The sequence below is a fragment of the Eutrema salsugineum genome, unplaced genomic scaffold (genome assembly GCF_000478725.1).
Source record: "Eutrema salsugineum unplaced genomic scaffold, Eutsalg1_0 scaffold_5, whole genome shotgun sequence".
In the NCBI taxonomy this organism is placed as follows: Eukaryota; Viridiplantae; Streptophyta; class Magnoliopsida; order Brassicales; family Brassicaceae; genus Eutrema; species Eutrema salsugineum.
In genome coordinates, this window is record NW_006256612.1 from 4450878 (window position 1) to 4468786 (window position 17909).

General features: G+C 36.5%; 2 protein-coding genes across 3 annotated transcripts; one reads left to right on the forward strand and one right to left on the reverse strand.

The window, feature by feature from the left end:
• Window positions 1-329: 329 nt before the first annotated feature.
• Window positions 330-5378, forward strand: LOC18992066 (auxin response factor 6). 2 transcript variants are annotated; one of them, XM_006415422.2, is made up of 14 exons: window positions 330-1333; window positions 1446-1564; window positions 1651-1749; window positions 1836-1892; window positions 1975-2130; window positions 2217-2301; window positions 2392-2482; window positions 2569-2733; window positions 2815-2937; window positions 3022-3097; window positions 3179-3326; window positions 3414-4546; window positions 4635-4825; window positions 4912-5378. In XM_006415422.2, exons 1-14 carry the CDS (start codon window positions 1291-1293, stop codon window positions 5129-5131), a joined length of 2706 nt encoding a protein of 901 aa, XP_006415485.1. In that variant the 5' UTR covers window positions 330-1290; the 3' UTR covers window positions 5132-5378. The 2 variants fall into 2 exon arrangements, with proteins under 2 accessions (XP_006415485.1, XP_024007879.1); XM_024152111.1 differs by having other exon boundaries at window positions 1452-1564.
• Window positions 5379-7964: 2586 nt separating this feature from the next.
• Window positions 7965-10625, reverse strand: LOC18992067. The gene is made up of 6 exons (XM_006415424.2): window positions 10596-10625; window positions 9994-10180; window positions 9088-9681; window positions 8579-8996; window positions 8406-8487; window positions 7965-8294 (listed from the first exon to the last, which is right to left on the reverse strand). The coding sequence occupies exons 1-6, from the start codon at window positions 10623-10625 to the stop codon at window positions 8085-8087; spliced, it is 1521 nt and encodes a 506-aa protein (XP_006415487.1). The 3' UTR covers window positions 7965-8084.
• Window positions 10626-17909: the final 7284 nt, after the last annotated feature.

Below are 17909 nucleotides of genomic sequence, written 5' to 3' on the forward strand. Positions count from 1 at the left end.
ATGTTTTTTTTTTCTTTTTCTGCTCAACATATATAATACAACGTATTTCCATACACAAGAGGGATGGATGTATAAAACTATAATTTAAATTTAAAAATGAAAAATGAAAAATGTACTATATAGTTGTATAATTTAGTTACATCGACGACGCAACGAAGTTTCGAAACTCGGGAGGAGCAACATAAATAAATAAAAAAGGCACGAGTCCCCAACTGTAATAAAAAGAGAATAAAGGGGCACATTAGTAAATTCATCATGTCCTTTTGGAACAGCAAGTTGCTTTAAAAATGAATAGCAAAAATCAAAGACCCGCTCCGTTCGGGTCCGGGTCAAAACAGCCATTGTCGTTCTTTCTTCTTCTGATTCAAATAAAGAGAAAGCTAGAGAGAGAAGAGAGAGAGAGAGAGCTCAAAAGAGAGAGGAGAGAGATAAGTAAGTAGCTCAAGCAGAGATTAACAATAATAATAAATAATAGCACGGCCACGTCGCCGCCGCTTTCCGTTGCCGGAGAAATCATTCTCTGTTTTCTTTCCTTAACAAATAAAAATAAAAACCGTCTCTTTCTTTCTTTGTTCCTTTCTTTGTCTGTCTCCTTTTTTTGTTTCTTTGATTATATTCTCTCTGTACACATGTTCTGCAACAGTTGAGCAGTTGCATGCCCATAACTTTCTTCTCATTTCCCGATCTTCGCATTAATCACAGTCCTTGGGGGATCTCGATTCGAGCTGCTAAGGAAACGAAACCAGCTTAAAGAAGAAGATCTATTGTTAAGGCTGAAACGACACCAACTCCTGTCGTTTTAGTTATAGCTCGAGATCTGTGTTTCCGTCTTGGCTTCTGAGCTTTTGGCGGTGGTGGGTTTTTCTGGAATAAACCAAACCAAAATCAAAGTTGTGGGTTTTTTCTTTTTAATGGGAGTTATCTGTGGGATTACTGGATAATTATCAAGTGATGAAGGAGTTGAAGATTCGGAGAAGCGGCTTTGAAGTCGGCGAGACGAAGATTGCGAGCTTATTTGGCTGAAAATTCGGATTTGGTTTTTTTTTTTTAAATTCATTTCTGTGAGGAGGAGAGGAAGAAATCTGGTTTTTTTTTTTCTATTTAGGGTTTTTGGATTTGTGAAAAGATTTGGTTGGTGAATGGGTGGGAGGTGGAGGGAAACAGTTAAAAAAGTTATGCTTTGGTGTCTACTCGTCATTATTACATTTGGGCATCTTGAAATCTTGGATCTTTGAAGAAACAAAGTTGGAAAATTTTCTGTTCTTGTTTGCTTTTAAGAGAAAAAAAAAAATGAGATTGTCTTCAGCTGCGTTTAGTCCTCAACCTCATGAAGGTATATTATTCTCTCAATTTTTCTTTCCTCTTCTCTCTTAACTTGCAAATGTGGAAACTTTGGATTTTGTGTGGATTTTAACTTTAGCTTATGTGTGTGTGTTGAAACAAAGTTACAGGAGAGAAAAGAGTTCTTAATTCTGAGCTCTGGCATGCTTGTGCTGGTCCTCTTGTCTCGTTACCTCCTGTTGGAAGCAGAGTTGTGTATTTCCCTCAAGGTCACAGTGAACAGGTTTTGTCTCCTTCCCTTATGCTTTTTGGATTCTTTAGTGTCTTTACAAATTACTAAAGCTTCAGAGAATGTTATGTGGATTTCAGGTCGCTGCTTCGACCAACAAAGAAGTAGATGCTCATATACCGAACTATCCCAGCTTGCATCCCCAGCTTATCTGTCAGCTTCACAATGTCACAATGCATGTAAGAAACTTGTTTTATGAGAAAATTTCTCCAGAGTGTTTATCCTGTTTGTGTGTTACTTAAGACCATGATTCGTTAAATTTCAGGCTGATGTGGAGACTGACGAAGTCTATGCACAGATGACTTTGCAACCGTTGAATGCGGTATGAGACTTTACTTGTAATCCATACTACGTTTTATGCGGATTTGTCGGTGTTGTGACCTAAATTCTTGTTTGAAATGCAGCAAGAGCAAAAAGATCCTTACCTTCCTGCTGAATTAGGTGTCCCGAGTAGGCAGCCTACAAACTATTTCTGTAAAACTCTGACTGCTAGTGATACCAGCACTCATGGAGGTTTCTCTGTACCTCGCCGTGCTGCTGAGAAAGTTTTTCCTCCCTTGGTAATTCATCTTCTCCGTCTTCTGAAATTTAATTTATAAGTTAGCTAATTCCGCTTTTTAACCAGATGATTATTTGTGTTCTTCAGGATTACTCTCAGCAGCCTCCAGCTCAAGAGTTGATGGCGAGGGATCTGCACGATAACGAGTGGAAGTTCCGACATATTTTCCGAGGTTAGTTTTCCTTGTGAAAATCCAATATCTTTAGTAATAATTGAAGTAACAAAGAGGTTAATTTACTCTGTATTTGTTTCTCCCTTTCAGGCCAACCCAAGAGACACCTCCTTACTACAGGTTGGAGCGTCTTTGTGAGTGCTAAAAGGCTGGTTGCTGGTGACTCCGTGCTTTTCATCTGGTTAGAAAATTTCCTCTTCAATTTTTTTTTGTTCTTCTAATGATACTTGTGAATCTTGATCTCATGCCTTTGTTTGTTAACACCAGGAACGATAAGAATCAGTTACTTCTTGGTATAAGACGAGCCAACCGGCCACAAACTGTCATGCCTTCATCTGTTTTGTCAAGTGACAGTATGCATTTAGGCCTTCTCGCTGCTGCAGCTCATGCAGCCGCCACAAACAGCCGATTCACCATCTTCTTTAATCCGAGGTACGGTTGTGAGATCCCAAATGAATGCACCTATGTGTTGATTCTTTGATTTGGTGATAAAAGAATTCTGCTTTTCTTCAGGGCGAGTCCATCAGAGTTTGTAATACCCCTGGCTAAGTACGTGAAAGCTGTTTATCACACTCGTGTCTCTGTTGGCATGCGGTTTAGGATGCTGTTTGAAACCGAAGAATCAAGTGTTCGTCGGTAGGTGGAATTGTCAGAATGACTTATCTTTCGCTCTGCTTTTTACAGCTGAATGTCCTCCTCAAGAATATTCATTGTTGTTAGGTACATGGGAACAATAACTGGCATATGTGATCTAGATCCTGCTCGTTGGGCTAATTCTCACTGGCGGTCCGTCAAGGTTCAGTCTACTAAACCAAACCTTTAGTAGAAAATCTTTGTTTTGTCGTATACATATGTCATCATTTTGATTATGATGCAGGTTGGATGGGACGAGTCTACTGCAGGAGAGAGGCAACCAAGGGTTTCCTTGTGGGAGATTGAGCCTTTAACAACATTCCCAATGTATCCTTCTCCTTTTCCTCTCAGGCTTAAACGTCCGTGGCCTCCAGGTCTCCCATCTTTCCACGGTATTGTAAATTTCAAAACCTGATCAGAAGTTTCTGTTTTTTAGTCTTTTATGTCTTCTTATCTTGTTGCGTCTCCTTTTTTTGCAGGTCTTAAAGAAGATGATATGGGTATGGGTATGAGTTCACCGCTTATGTGGGATCGAGGACTTCAATCTCTAAACTTTCAAGGTATGGGAGTAAACCCGTGGATGCAGCCGAGGCTTGATGCTTCGGGCTTGCTTGGTATGCAGAACGACGTTTATCAAGCAATGGCTGCAGCTGCTCTTCAAGACATGAGAGGCATTGATCCAGCAAAAGCTGCTGCTTCACTTCTTCAGTTCCAAAACCCCTCGGGATTCTCGATGCAGTCTCCGTCCTTGGTGCAGCCACAGATGCTACAACAGCAACTCTCTCAGCAGCAGCAGCAACAACAGCAACAGGCGTATCTTGGCGTTCCTGAAACCCACCAGTCTCAGTCTCAGTCTCAGTCAAACAATCTTCTCTCTCAGCAGCAGCAGCAACAGCAGCAGCAAGCAGTGGATAATCATAATCCGTCTGCGTCAGGTGCTGCTGTTGTTTCCGCTATGTCTCAGTTTGGTTCTGCTTCTCAATCCAACACGTCGCCACTCCAGTCAATGACTTCTCTGTGTCATCAACAAAGCTTCTCAGACACCAACGGAGGAAACAATCCTATCTCTCCTCTCCACAGTCTCCTCAGTAACTTCTCTCAAGACGAGTCTTCTCAACTGCTCAACCTCACTAGAACAAACTCTGCAATGACTTCTTCCGGTTGGCCTTCAAAGCGTCCTGCAGTTGATTCCACGTTCCAGCACTCTGGAGCTGGTAACAACAACACTCAATCCGTGATGGAGCAGTTGGGACAGTCCCACACAAGCAACGTTCCTCCAAATGCTGTATCGTTGCCTCCATTCCCCGGTGGTGGTAGAGAGTGCTCAATCGAGCAAGAAGGAAGCGCCTCAGACCCGCATAGCCATCTTCTGTTTGGAGTCAACATAGACTCATCTTCCCTTTTGATGCCCAATGGAATGTCAAACCTTAGAAGCATTGGCATTGAAGGTGGCGACTCCACGACTCTACCTTTCACATCATCTACTTTCAACAACGATTTCTCGGGCAATCTTGCAATGACAACACCCTCTAGTTGCATAGACGAGTCGGGTTTTCTTCAATCCTCAGAAAACCTCGGTTCTGAGAACCAACAATCTAATACCTTTGTGAAGGTAAAAGTTTCTCTTCTTTTCCTCTCCAAAGTGTTGTCCTTTTTTTGTTGCACATGTTGTGATGATCTAATGGGAATGTTATTGGCAGGTGTACAAGTCAGGGTCTTTTGGACGTTCTTTAGATATAACGAAGTTTAGCAGCTACCACGAGCTGCGAAGCGAGCTTGCTCGCATGTTTGGCCTAGAAGGCCAATTAGAAGACCCTGTGAGATCAGGCTGGCAGCTTGTATTTGTTGACCGAGAGAACGATGTTCTTCTCCTCGGCGATGACCCTTGGCCGTGAGTGTTTCATTTCCCTCATTTCCACTTTTCTTACCCTCCCACATTATAGACTAATCTAAATCTAAAACCCTTCTTGGTTACAGGGAGTTTGTGAGCAGTGTGTGGTGCATCAAGATACTATCACCACAAGAAGTGCAGCAAATGGGTAAAAGAGGCCTTGAGCTTCTCAATTCCGCTCCATCCTCCAACAATGTCGATAAGCTCCCGAGCAACAATGGGAACTGCGATGACTTTGGGAACCGGTCAGACCCGAGGAATCTCGGTAACGGTATCGCATCCGTAGGGGGTTCGTTTAACTACTAGATAAGTAGAAACCAAACCCCTTTTTTTTTCTTACAATGAAGTTAAGTGTCATCATCTTATAAAAATTTAGTATTGATCATATTAGTTTAATTACTAGCAAAAATCTCTCTTTATTACTTATATAAAAATAGGGAGCTTTGCGTTGGCCTTTGTGGAAACAAGAACTATATAATAGCTGCGTCTTTTCTCTCTGTCGTTATAATACTGTAATTATAAGATCCTTTTCTTATATGAATTTTTTTTTTTATATATGTCATTTTCTTTACTCACCACTTCTTCTTCAATCAATTTTTGATAGTGAAGTGTTGTTTTGGAGCTATGTTAACACTTTGTCTGACTCAATGGCCCACATAGAAAGTGGTTTGGGTCCCAATTCCTTATTGGTTTTGTGTTTTAGTTGTGTGAAACACCGAAATATTCCGACCCGCAATTTAGGGCTTTACCCTAAAATTAGATCTCGTTTTGCGTCAGCGATAACCTTTTTCTCTTGACACGTATCGATCCATAGTTCGTACTCGTAGGACACTTTTTATTGGTAGGTCAATTAAATATGCCCTAACGTATAGAAACTTAGTTGAATTCTCATTTCTCATCGAAAATATTAAGAGTATGAAACGAAATTTGTACAGTGATCAAGGTCTTACGTTTGCGTCATGTTGTGATGATTATAATAATAAAACATGGACACGTAAACTTGAATTATAACTATATAAAAAAAACACACAATGGGTACCTAGCTCCTTTTAACTTACAAATCAGTCGTTTAAATATTTGATTCAATATGAATTTTGGACATATTTTGCAAACTAACTTTTTTTTTTTGGTTGGGTTCTATCGGATAGGATTTGGTTACTATGAATTTAGTAGTTATGATTTGGTTTGGTGTTTGCTTGTCCATTAAGAGAATAGAGTGATCAAATAATAAAAGAAGATGTTATTTAAAGTCAAATAAGTAACAAATTTGATGAAGAGATATTTGTAAGTATATGGTTTTGATGTGTGGTGTATGAATGTGATTCACATATATCTTGAGTGGTGGGACTATATATTCTAAGTAAGAAATTGGGAATAGTTGAAAATAATGTTGGGTGCATGTGGTAGGGACATTTATAGATGATACAAGTTAGGGCACTTTCATGAGCCCTAATTAAATAGTGTATGGTGACCCATCATTTTGAAAGTTCTCACCTTTTCTTTTCTTTTCTTATTCCTATTTTAATAATTTTTTTTTCTTTTCTTTTAAAAGTTGTTAATTTCTTCTTCTTACAAAATCAATTATTCATTACAATTGTTCATAGGATGTTGTAGCCATTCATTTCGAGGTAAAGAATAGATTCAAATGAAGCTCTTAGAACATAGCTTTTGTCTATCTACACATAGAATAATATGTCTTTTCTAGATAGATGTCATAACTATATCTTCAATCTTAATGGAATTTCCATGAAGCTGGTATTGAAGTCCTTAACTTAATATTATTAAATAGTACTATATTTCTTATTCGATCTCATTACAAATTAGACAATCAAATGATATGGGTAAACAATCAAATTTAGTTTATCAGAAGGTTCAGAGAAACTGTATAAAAAAATCTTGTTGACTAGGTCTATGTGTACTATATTAGAATTGGATTGCCATTTTGAATTGAAATTTGGTTGGACGACTGCATGTTTAAAATATGAGGTAGAGAAGACTTTTGAAAATTGATAATTCAAAGTTCAGAATAAGAGGTACCAGTTACCACCGGAGTTACATGGAAGTATTGTATAATTATGAAAGATAAAAATATGGAAAGTAAAAATGAATATAACCAAAATAAGCTTTTAACAACAAGAGTTTTGAGTGCATATGTAATTTGTTCTTGTGCGACTAGTTTTCTCTCATTTATCTCTTTTTAAAACGACGAAAAGAAAACGTCAAATGTGATATTATTATTGATGGTCGAAACACTTTTTGAACAAAGTAAATAAAGCTACTTTTTGAGTTTTAAGACCAAGAAAAAAAAGAAAATCTTTGTACCATCCTTTCGTTGTAAACTTGTAAGGATGGTACGATGGAGAAATTATTAATTACTCATAATTTAAACTGATCCGGTTATCAAAAATATTATAATATTGAAAAATGTGAACTGATTTGTTTGGTCTTTAGAGAGACGTTTTGAGTTATTTGTGACACTGTTAATCAGCGATGGAAAACGTAAGATACATAATAACGTAAGTTTTTGTTGGGATATCGATTTAAATCCTGCATTCAGATATTGTGTACAAGGATCGCCTAACTCTAATTATAGTAAAATCAAAATATTTCTTTTAAAAAATCCATGCAGATTTGACTCAGTACAAACAATATCATACTAATGGTAGAATTTACATCGACTTTAAACTTGTGATGTAATAACGTTTATCATTGGGCTAAGTTAACCAAAATACTCAAAGGGTTTCTATTTGCATTTTATTGTTTTCTTCTTAAATTATCTATTTCCATTCAAGCGTCATTCCTGTTTCTGTACTTGTATAATATTATTTCCAAAATTTTAAGATGGGATCTATGTAATGTAAATAAATATATGTCGAATATGTTTATCACAATGAAAACTTTTGGGCCGACGATTATACTTGTTTTTAAATATTGGGCCAATGGGTCAAAGCCCAAATATTTTAGTGTAGTCCTAAAGAGTGCCACTGCCCACTGCCAACTAAGCCGATGTACCAACATGTACACATAACTCCAAAAATTTCACTTGCAATAACTAAACCGTCTTTCAATTCTTGAATTTTTGTTTTGTAAGTTCTGGTTTAACTTGTTCCTGAAGGCAATAGCCAAGCCCTAACTTAAGACACAATCTTTGTCATCTCTATTGGAATCTATGCAACACAAAATGCATTCCATTTATATATTACACACAAATGGGATTTGAGATCAAATCCTAGGTTTACTCAAAAGATGATCCAAGGGTTCATGAGAACCAACCACAACATATCCTGTAACTAGAAGCCGGTATTCGACCTGTTTCCCGGATATATTCGACTTCAGCCGCTGCCTTCTCGGCATCACGGGACTTTCTAGCTTCCGCTGAAGCCCTTTTCTCTTCCGACCTTTGCTTAGCCATCGCTATTTTCTTCACCATCTTTGCTTCAGCTTCAGCTTTCATCTGCTCCACTTTGGCCTAACAACCAACATAATATCATCAATGCTTTAGCAGCGAATTTGGTGCGAGTGACCAAGCAAAAGTTTTTCAAGAGAATCACAATTCTGATCGGAAGATGCCTCACTATACCTCAATACGTCGCATTTCTGCTTCGAGTTTGGCTTTCTCCTGACTTTCCCAAGCTTGTATTCTGATTTCCTCACGCTTATACCTATGACAGCACGTTTATGTCTTTCTACTCTTATGTTTTCTTTACCAAACAAGCAACATAATTAGTCTAGGTCATAAGGAAGAATGCATACCTTGCATTATGTTTTGATTTCTCTGCTTCTTCCCACGCAGTAGCTCGTTTATCAAACTCAATCCTCTGCGTCTCCTCTGCATCTGCATTCTTGTTATTGTTCTCCTCTTCTTCTTTACTTGCCCAAGCTGCGATGTTCATCTTCCCTAATTGAACCCCTAAAGCTACTATCTCTCTTCTCGTCTTCGCTTTGACTTCCTCCTCAGAGAGTTCTCTTCTTGTGTTCTTTGACGGGTCTTGTGACAAAGAAGACTCTTCTTGTTGGCCTCCTCTAGGAGTAGAAGGGAGCGAAGAAGTAGGACTGCGAAGAGGAGTTGTTGCACCAACTGGTGTGACAGATCTTGAAGGTTCTTGACTCGGTATCGGCGTCATTTCAGTTCCCATATCTCTCATACATACAGAACGAATTGCAGGACCAGCTTCACACAATACAAAAGACTTTATCTTGTCAAGCTTCAGGAGCTTCAAGATTCTAAAACTCTGGGAAAAAAACAAGTCACCATTTTTTACCTGTTGTATCATTACGTGATGTATCCTTTGTTGTGTCCACAAGATCTTTGCTTTGTGTGGATTGATCGATCAACAAGTTACCTCCATATCCTTGAGTGTGAACAAAATTAGGGAACTTCTCGGACCCATCAATATGTGAGGAATGGCACGGATCCATCCTTGATTTGTTAAGCTCGTAACCTGCATTATCAGGCACAACTCTCACAGGCATCCTGTTCCCTTGACAGTTCTTCCTCATCACCATGTTCTTCTGTCTGCTCATTATCCACTTCTCAGCATCATTCCATTTGGATGGCATTTGCCTCGAAGGGTATGCTCTTGAGGCATGGTTCTGATTCGAACGCTCACCACGAACACCGTGAAACTCGAAGCTTGAAGAGCTAGCGTTACTGTCATAATCAAGATTCTCATCTTCTTGAGGTCTCAGAGCCATACTCAAGTCGCCTTTTTTAAATTGCTGAGGTCTTGGTTGACCGTTTTCTCTCATAACAGATTCACAACTATGTCTCGAGGCTTGATTATCGCTCTCGGATATATCCAAAACCGGTGCATTTGGCAGTTTAGCTACTTCTATATCCGTAGTTGGAGCCGCGACTAGAAGTCACACACAACAAGAACAGAGCAAAGAGACAAACTTTAGCCAATCATGACCAAAACAGCAAGAACAGAGCAAAGAAACAAACTTTAGCCCTTCATGACCAAAACAGACGAGAACAGAGCAAAGACATAAAATGTAGCCAAGTTAAATCGATTAAAGACTTCAATTGTGTAACATGGAGCATATAGACGAAACAAGAACAAGGGCAAAAAGACAAACTTTAGTCAAGAACAGAGCAAAGACAGAGACTTTAGCGATATTATGATTTAGATTATCGAACTGAGACATGGGAGACGAGAGACAAAAACCATTTTCATCGTCGTCTGAATCAGGTTTAGAAGCTAGCAAGCTGTTCTTGGAGAACTCTGTGACATCTGAAACCTGAAGACGAACAGGAGATGTTCTTGAAGAGTTACTGTTGGATCCTTCTCTCTTCTTGTTATTGTGTGAACCCATTAGCTTCATTCGCAGCTTCGTCGGCGAGATTATGCTCTTCTGCAAGATATAAACCCAAGATTATTGAATTTTCTTTATATCTATTTCATGAAATCAATAGTTTAAAGGACAAACAAATTAACTTTTTCTGATAAAGCAAAGATTGGAGGAGAAAAAGGATGAAAATTTCTGCAATTTAACAGTAAAAAAAGAAACACAAACAAATTTCAAAAGAAAAAGTTCATCTCTTCCTCCCAGAAATTCTTCAACAGAAGAAACTCACTGTAACATAGTGAATGCTAAAATCCTAAAGCCATATCCAATAATTTAAGCAAAAGACAAAAAGAAACAAAGGAAAAAACATAGAGTAAGAGGGTAATATGAAAAACAAAACAGAGAAGTACAAAAGAACAGAAGATTGAAAACAAGAGAAATGTTGTACTTGAGAGAGAGAGAGAGAGATGATTTAAATTACCTGCACCTTCTCTATCCTCTCGTAATCCATTGCCAATGCCAAATCCTCTCTCTATGTCTCAATGTCTATATACTTAAAGACACATATATGTATATGTATGAAGTTTAAGACAAGACAAGCTTTCTTCTCGCTCTAACCCCCCCTCTCTCTCTCCGCTGAAGAAGAAGAGAGACAAATGGGTAATTTAGTTTCGTAGCTTATTTTTTTTTTCCTTAATGGTTTTGGGAATTTTTAGATAATGATTGAACAAAGAGGGTTTTTCTTGTATTTTTATATATTTTTGGGAATTGTATTTTTGTATTTGTGTTAGAGAGAGAAAAAAAAGGTGCAGATGGGGGACTGTGCACGCCGGTCCACATTTGCTTCTCATCATCGTCACCGTTCCGATCTCGACACGTCACCTAACTCAATTTTTTTAAAAAAATTAAAAGAGTATTTTCTGAGTAGTTTGTTCTATTGTCATCCATGAATACATTTTTTGGTTTCTATCAAATTAAATCTCGAAAACGACTTCAATTTCTTAGTTTAAAAGTTGAAGAATTTTTATATACACACAAAAGTAATGCTATAAGATAATAAAACAGTATGTCAAAGTTTCATCTGAGTAAGAACACGGGTCTAATAATTTTTTTTAAAGAAGAACATGGGTCTAGTGATTTTGATTTCTGGAGATGCAAATTCAACAAAAGAAGGAAAAAGTTTGAGCTACTACATTCCAAAAAGAAAAATTTATGATAATAACTGATATCTGAAAAGTCTATAAGTAGATTACTGTAGATTAGTGAAAGTGGATTTATTATTCACATCTGTCAATCTCCACACCTCGCCATAATGAGCTTAATCATTTCACTTTCACTGTGAACCTTTTTTTGGTCTCTGTGAACTTAATTATTAAAAACATGTTTGGTTCGAAAATTTTAATAAAATGAGCCGGGGGAAAATAGCACAATATCTATTGTATTTTGTTACGGTAGGTTTTGAGAGTAATATAGAAGTAGATAGTTAGGATACCATGTGTTTTATTGAACCATAATTATGATAGTGACAAAAAAAAAACAGAGCAAGTTATTATGATTTTTTTTTCTTTCTTTTTGGTTATAACGAAGAAACCGAAGAAGTGGTTGTGTGTAGATTCATAATGCAAATGTAAATGATACAAAAAAAATCAGTACTGAAACGTAAACAATCGAACTGACACTTTCTCCACTTTAGGGCATTACGTTTCTCTGTCACTTTGACCGTTGACTACCTCTCGTCTTCTTTGTTCTCATAAATTTGTAAATTAAATATTTACTGTACATATATTTTCATTACGGAAATTTTCATTTATGGATAAAAATTTCGATTAACCATGAAACAAGAATCGATTTATCTCGTTGACTGCCTCTCTCACTACTACCTTCAATTGAATCTCAAATTACCATGAAAAGAAATGATAATAATAAACAAACGGAAAATAAATTCGAAGGGATCTGTGTCCTACCGAGGAGCAATGCAACTCATTCGCCACCTATTTTTAATTTCGTTTTATTTTAATTATCATATGATTATAGTTTGAATATTGATTGTAGCTTTACAAATATATAATTTAGCTGCTTATAAAAATTCACAACATACGAATGTATAAACAATAGCGAGCGTGTACGTATTGTGAGGCTCAAGCTCAGCTAGATTCTGATAGCTTAACCTTGTTTTCCTCAAAAGTGGATCTTTTTAAAATAGTAATATTTTCTTTAAGGACATGCATGCTTTTACACAGAAAATATACGAGATTACTTTCTTTTCTAAAAGACCAAGTTTTTGTCTTTCAATGTACATGTTTTTTTTTTCACAAAAAGATCATGTGAAATTATTCGTCAATAAGGAAATAAACTAAATGATGAAATAAAAAGGAAATAAACTCAATTAAGTACTTTTTTCTTCTCTCTTAGTTCGGTCTAAAATTCTTAACTACGGGACTAAGATTGTCAAACGATTAAGGATTACTAATGTGAGTGTTACATAGTATGTAGTATTTTTTTTGGGGGCCAACATAAAGTTGATTTATAACTAGTGTCATTATAATCTATCGTTTAGTCCTCATGCCTGATGTATACACATGGCTTAAAACCATACTAGATTCTAACCTTGTGCATCGCACGAGAATATTTTTTATTGTTTAACGAATTTTGTAATATAATTTATGTTTTTGAGTTTAGATATAATTATTTTTATAAATATATTTTTTAATAAGTGAAAATATTGATTTTGTGTTTAGATATATTTTTATAGTATTAAAATTAATTATGATTATAAAAATATAATTTTAACTCGTCCGCTAATATTAATTCAAAATGAACTATTATAAAAACATAATTCTAACTTTTCCGTTCATATTACCGTATAATATAAATATTTATTAAAAAATTGAGATGTATTAACAGTATTATTTAGCATTATAATTTTCTAAAATTTAATCAACGAAGGAGTGTACAACTGGTTTTTAAAACCATATTATAAAACCACATTATAGTGTATGCAATAATTTTTAATTTTTTATGTTTTTATTTTGTATGAAAAATATATTTCGATATATATGTATAATTCAAAATTAGTGATTTTAGTTACCAAAATATTTTTAACTCGGTTTTTCTATATATTTTTAGTTCTATGAATTTTTTAAAATATATTTTTAATATTTAAATTATACATTTGAATTTTACCTATTATTTTATAATCGTAAATATATTATATAAGCAACATAAATATCATATCATTTACATCATTATAAATATTTTATATTTCAAATATGACCATTATTTATCATATGTGAATTATTGTTTTTTCAAAAATTCTAGATATTTTTGATAAAAATGTTTAATAGTATAGTTTTTATTTAAATTAGAATCTTAAATCAAATCTAAATTAATATCTGATTTATTATTTTTAATCAAATCAAATCAAATCTAAATTACCTATATTTAAGGAACTCTAAAAATATTTAAATTAATAACTAATTTTCGATATTAAATATAAATAATTATTAAAATTATTTTAAACACTTAAAAAAAATTAGGAGTGTTTGGAAGCAAGTACTAAATGTGCTTTTGTTTTAATATAATAGATATAATATGAGGATTTTTTTAATTGTCAAGTATATCCTTTGCAAAACAAATGCATAGAATATTTGAATTTTTACAGATTAATCCAGTTTAACACATTGTTTTAAACGACTCATTTAATCATCTGCTTCTTGATCCGGTGTCTGATGCATCTTCTGGGACTAGCAGTTTCAACTCACAAAATTAGAGAAAGATCTTTGACCAATTTTCCCCGCATTGATAAACATTTATTGCTTCTTAGTTCTTACTTCTTACAAAATAGTGATATAAACGTTCCTTACATAAAATCAACGTCGATGTGATTGTGATGTACAGACTGGCCGCTGATTTATTTTATTTTCTTAGTTTAATCATAATGAAAAGTTTGTAGTCATTTTTATTTGGTCAATAGCGAAAAGATTTATTCTCATTAAAGAATGTTCAACAATATATATATATATATATATATATATATATATACGGTTATGTCAATACTTTCATAATGCGCTTATTGAAATGGTGCGTCAATTTGATTTTGGTGGTCGGTGTATGAGATAAGTCAAAAAAGCCACTAGCTAGCTAGTACATTTCCTCGCACACACTTGCGGACATTTTTTCCTTTTCACATTGCTATTATAATTTAGTCAATAAATTTGAATTTAATTTATAAAATTTAATTATATATTTTGCAAAGGTTGAAAATCATGAGTTGGACTATAAGTGTATTGTAGAATTTAGAAGAATGTGTGAGTCTTTATTGATCAACTTACAAACATATATATACACAACTTTAGTCGGTTTAACAACGACTTAATCTTATCTAAAACCAATAGGATTTATCTACTAAAATATATATATACTTAGATATATCCAACATTAGCATTATCTCTAAGTTGTATATATCTTGATACTATAATATCTCCTAGTACTCCCCTTCAAATTGGAGCGTGAAGATTGAGAACGCCCAACTTGGACATCAATGTAGTGAACTGGACCTTTCCCAATGCTTTAGTCAACACATCTGCGAGCTGCTCTGTTGTTCGGACATGAATTGTAGTGAGAAGACCATCTTTAATCGCATCCCGTACTCGATGACAGTCAACTTCAACATGTTTAGTACGCTCGTGAAACACCGGTTTTGCGGCAATATGTATAGCAGATTTGCTATCACAAAACAAACGAACTGGAGTGACTGGTGGAAATCCTAAATCAGTGAACAACTGTTTGAGCCATTTGATTTCACGTGTTGCAGCAGACATGGCTCGATACTCTGCTTCGGACGACGAATGAGACACAACATCTTGTTTCTTCGTTTTCCAAGTGATTGGAGATCCACCAAGCAAACCGATATAGGCTGTTAACGATCTCTTTGTCAAAGGGCATGCGGCCCAATCCGCGTCACAATACATAGAAAGCGTCAAATCCTTATCAGCACGCAGTAATATGCCTTGACCGATCGTTCCTTTAAGAAAACGAACCACCCTAAGTGCTGCGTCCATGTGAGCTTGGCGTGGCTTTGCCATGAATTGGGACAAGATATGGACTGAATAACAAAGATCTGGCCTTGTATTGGCAAGATAAATAAGCCGACCAACCAACCTCCGATACTGTATTGGATTAGAAAGGAGAGCACTAGTGTCTTTTCCTAATCGATGATTCTGCTCCATTGGAGTGTGAGCTGGTTTACATCCCAACAAGCCGGTCTCAGCAACAATGTCAAGAGCGTACTTCCTTTGTGTCATCAGAATACCTTCTTCGCTTCGAGCAATTTCAATGCCAAGAAAATACTTGAGTTTTCCCAAATCTTTCATGTGAAAGCACCGAGAGAGATAAGCTTTAAACTTCGCCAAAGCTTCATTGCTATTTCCACAAATAACTAAATCATCAACGTAAATTAGAACGCGTATCTTAACTCCATCACGACTGTAAGTGAACAATGAGTAATCGGCATATGACTGAATAAAACCAACTTCCAAGAGAGCCGTTGTGAGCTTCTCGAACCAGCACCGAGGTGCTTGACGAAGACCGTAAAGAGATTTATGAAGACGACACAACTTCTTTGGATCAGAGTGAGTATACCCTTGCGGAAGCTTCATATAAACCTCTTCATGAAGGTCACCGTGGAGAAATGCGTTGTGCACATCCATTTGGTGAACTTCCCAATTTTCTGCGGCAACAATCCGCAACATGCTCCGAACCGTGGTCATCTTGACAACAGGAGCAAACGTTTCTTCATAATCTTGACCCGCAATCTGACGATTTCCAAGAACCACAAGCCGAGCCTTGTAACACTCAATTGTTCCATCTTCGTGGTACTTTATTTTGAATACCCACATATTTCCAAGTGCAACTTTTCCAGGTGGTAGATCAACGACACTCCACGTTTTATTGAGCTCGAGAGCATTGTACTCCTTATCAACCGCGTTCGTCCATCTCTTATCTCGAATTGCCTCTTGATAGCTTCTCGGCTCAATTCCTGCAGTGAAAGCAGCTAGAAAAGCCTGGTGGCGAGCTGAGAATTTATCATCAGATATGAAATTGGTGAGAGGGTATGGTGTATTACCTTGGACCGTTGTAGAGAACGCACTGAGGGGATCAGAGAGAACGTGATGGGTATCATCTCGAACAACAGCGTTGTACTGTACAAAATTCTTTAAACGCACCGACTGAAATTTTTGACGATGACCTCGTCCCAAAACTTCTTCTTCTTCGGGCTGGATAGCTGAATTTTCATGCCCAATTTCAACTACAGGCCCAACTTCAACTACAGGCCCAACTTCAACTACAGGCCCAACATCAGCTGTAGACCCAACATCAGCTGTAAGCCCAACTTCACTTTCAGGCCCAACGTCACTTGCAGGCTTAACTTTATCTGCGGGCCTTACTACAGGTCCAACTTCGATAATTGATGCATCAATTGCAGCTGGAGAATCATCGACAACTGCTTCATCTCTATTAATTTCTTCTTCGCCATTAACATCTTCTAATAACGGAGCTATATCCGTATTACTCCCCCTGTTTCCAAGTATAGGAAATTGATCTTGTAGCCAGTCTTCATCTATAATTTTAGAATCTATATGATTCGAAGCATTTTTCTGGGTTGCAAAGGGGAAATCTTCTTCTTTGAAATCACATCTCGAGAAACAAGGAACTCCTCTGTTTCCAAATCATAAACTCTCCACCCCTTTTTGCCAAATGGGTATCCCACAAATACACATCGCCGACTTCTAGAACCGAATTTGTCCTTGTCGCGAGACTGTTTGTGTGTAAAACACAAAGAACCAAATACACGTAAATTTTCATAAGATGGTTTTTGTCTCATTAACACGTCATGAGGACATTTTCCTTTGAGTATCTTTGTTGGTGTTAAGTTGACTAGGTGAGCTGCGGTCAAAATAGCTTCTCCCCAGAATTTGACAGGCATATTGGCTTGAAACAGCAAGGATCGCGCCACATTAAGAAGATGACGATGCTTCCTTTCTACTCTGCCGTTTTGCTGTGGCGTACTCACACAGGTGGTTTGATGCACGATTCCTTTATTTTTGAAAAAGGATGACAAACACATAAACTCCATCCCATTATCACTCCGAACCATCTTTACTGGTTTGTTGAATTGCTTCTCCGAATAAGCACAGAAATTTTGCAGAACAGTCCGAACTTCAGACTTTTCAAGCAATAAGTATGTCCACACAGCCCGTGAAAAATCATCTACAATAGTCAAAAAATACGAAGCTCCACATGAAGCACGAACTCGATAAGGCCCCCAAACATCGACATGTATTAAATCAAAACATTCTGCTGTTTTATTAATACTTTCATAAAAAACATCTCTTGTTTGCTTAGCCCGGAAGTGTCACAATGACTCGGACTAGCAGAAAACGAATCTTGAGAAAAACCAGAAACACCAACACCAGAAATCTTAGATAAAACCGAAAACGCCGGATGTCCCAACCGTCGATGCCACAACACTTGATCAAATTTTGCCTCAGCTTTGTTTACTCGAGCAGCTTTTACATCCTTAAATTAGTATACCTCATCACGTTCTTCACCGGCTCCAATCAGAGTCCTCGAAAAACGGTCCTGCAAAACACATATAGTATCAGTGAAGAAAGCAAAACAATTTGATTTCTTCAACAGCTTTGAAATTGAAATCAATGAGCAACTCAGATCGGGAACATATAAGACGTCATGTAATGAAATACGATCTGTTAACGGCAAAATCCCCATTTTTGTC